The 1817-nt window shown below is 54.2% G+C and overlaps 1 protein-coding gene across 1 annotated transcript in view; it reads left to right on the plus strand.

Moving 5' to 3' along the window:
• Positions 1-278: 278 nt before the first annotated feature.
• The window catches only part of LOC133114759 (glutamate receptor ionotropic, NMDA 2C-like), a 56337-nt gene continuing 54798 nt past the window's right edge, over positions 279-1817 (plus strand). Inside the window, 1 exon segment of the mRNA XM_061224378.1 lies at positions 279-704. Coding sequence (XP_061080362.1) covers positions 279-704 — 426 coding nt within the window.

Here is a 1817-nt window from a genome sequence, read left to right on the forward strand (position 1 = left end):
ATCTGATAAAGAGGCCATTTCTGTCTTTTTTAAAGCTGACCGAGGCAGGAATTAGTGTCGTGCCTTCACCGAAATCATATTCCGCTAAGGTCATGTGCAAATAAAGCCCCTATTTTGTTTGGATAATTCAACCAAAAAAATGCAGCAATATTTTAGCGATTACGTACGCACAATCAAATCATCAAAGCAGAAGATTGATCCCTTCATCATACCTCTCTTCTTCCTCTCTCCCTCCGTGTGTGTGTGTGTGTGTGTGTCGCAGGTGGTAGGCGGCTGAGATGGGAGTTCCTCGAGGGTGGTTGAGCGCCCCCCGGTGGCCGTTGCTGGTACAGCTGCTCTGCAGCGCCCCCTGGTGCCTGGGCCGGCCGTTCGGGCCGGCGGCGCCGGCGCCCACCGTGAACGTGGCGGTGGTGTTCAGCGGCTCGGCCTACCAGACGGAGATCAAGGGCCGGCTGAGCCGCGAGAACTTCCTGGACCTGCCGCTGGAGGTGAACCCCATCACGGTGCTGGTGAACAACACCAACCCGCGCACGCTGCTCACGCGCATCTGCGACACGCTGGCCGCCAGCCGCGTGCAGGGCGTGGTCTTCGAGGACAACGTGGGCTCGGAGGCCGTGGCGCAGATGCTGGACTTCATCTCCGCGCAGACCGGCGTGCCCATCGTCGGCATCAGCGGGGGGTCCGCCGTGGTGCTGCCGTACAAGGTCAGTGTGCCGGGGGGGGGGCGGGGGGGTGCTGGCTGCGCTGGTGGCTGGTGGAGTGGTTTAGCATCAGAGCCAGGCAGACTTTTAGCATCACGGCTGAACTGTTAGCATCAGAGCAGCCAGACCGTTAGCATCACAGCCGGCCAGACTGTTAGCGTCAGAGCCTGACATTTAGCATCAAGGGCAGGACTGTTAGCGTCAATAGCCGGACCGTTAGCATCAGGGTAGGACTGTTAGCATCAGAGCCTGACTGTTGGCATATGATTTAGTCCGTTAGCATCAGAGCTGGACTGTTAGCATCAGAGCCTGACATTTAGCATCAGAGTCCGACCGTTGGCATCAGAGCCAGGCCGTTAGCATCAAGAGCTGGACTATTAGCATCAGAGCCGGCAGGACTGTTAGTATCAGAGCCGGGCTGTTAGCATCAGGGCAGGACTGTTAGCTGTAGCATCAGAGCCACAAATTAGCGCATCAAATTCACAGAAAACCATATTGCCTAAATCTGATATAATTCACCAAATGTGACCGTGACCTTGTGAGCAGAGGCTAAGGCGACTAACGCTAAAGCTATCTGGTTAATCAGGACTAAAAGCCTGTCGCGCGGGTGATGAAAGGCCCAGCTCTGTGATTTACACACAGTGGATCCAACAAACGCGGAGACTTGACGCAAACGGACACGTGTTCCTGCTTCGCGCTGGCAGATTGACGACGGTCTAAAATTTGCCAACACCACATCGGCAAGCAAGCGATTACATTCCCTGCTTTACAATCCAGCTGTGCCAGCTTGACAACTGAGCTGGTCAAGCTGGTCAAGCTGGTCATAAGCCGATCGTTTGCTGGTTTAACAGGTCATAACCTGGTCAACCAGCTAGTGCCGGTAGCTTGTCTGTCTGAAAACATAGCGTGGGCATTTTGTTTTCAAGAAGGGTTCCCAAACGTTCCCAAACCTCCTTCAACCCATACCGTTTCAGAGGGAGAGAGATACATCACATACATTCAGAGAGTCAGAGGTTTCTGAAAGACGAGGACACGTACCGTGTTTCATAGACGAGGAGAACCGTGAGGAACCACGTTTCATTGATGAGGAGAACCGTGAGGAACCGTGTTTCATAA

The sequence above is a fragment of the Conger conger genome, chromosome 16, assembly GCF_963514075.1.
Source record: "Conger conger chromosome 16, fConCon1.1, whole genome shotgun sequence".
In the NCBI taxonomy this organism is placed as follows: Eukaryota; Metazoa; Chordata; class Actinopteri; order Anguilliformes; family Congridae; genus Conger; species Conger conger.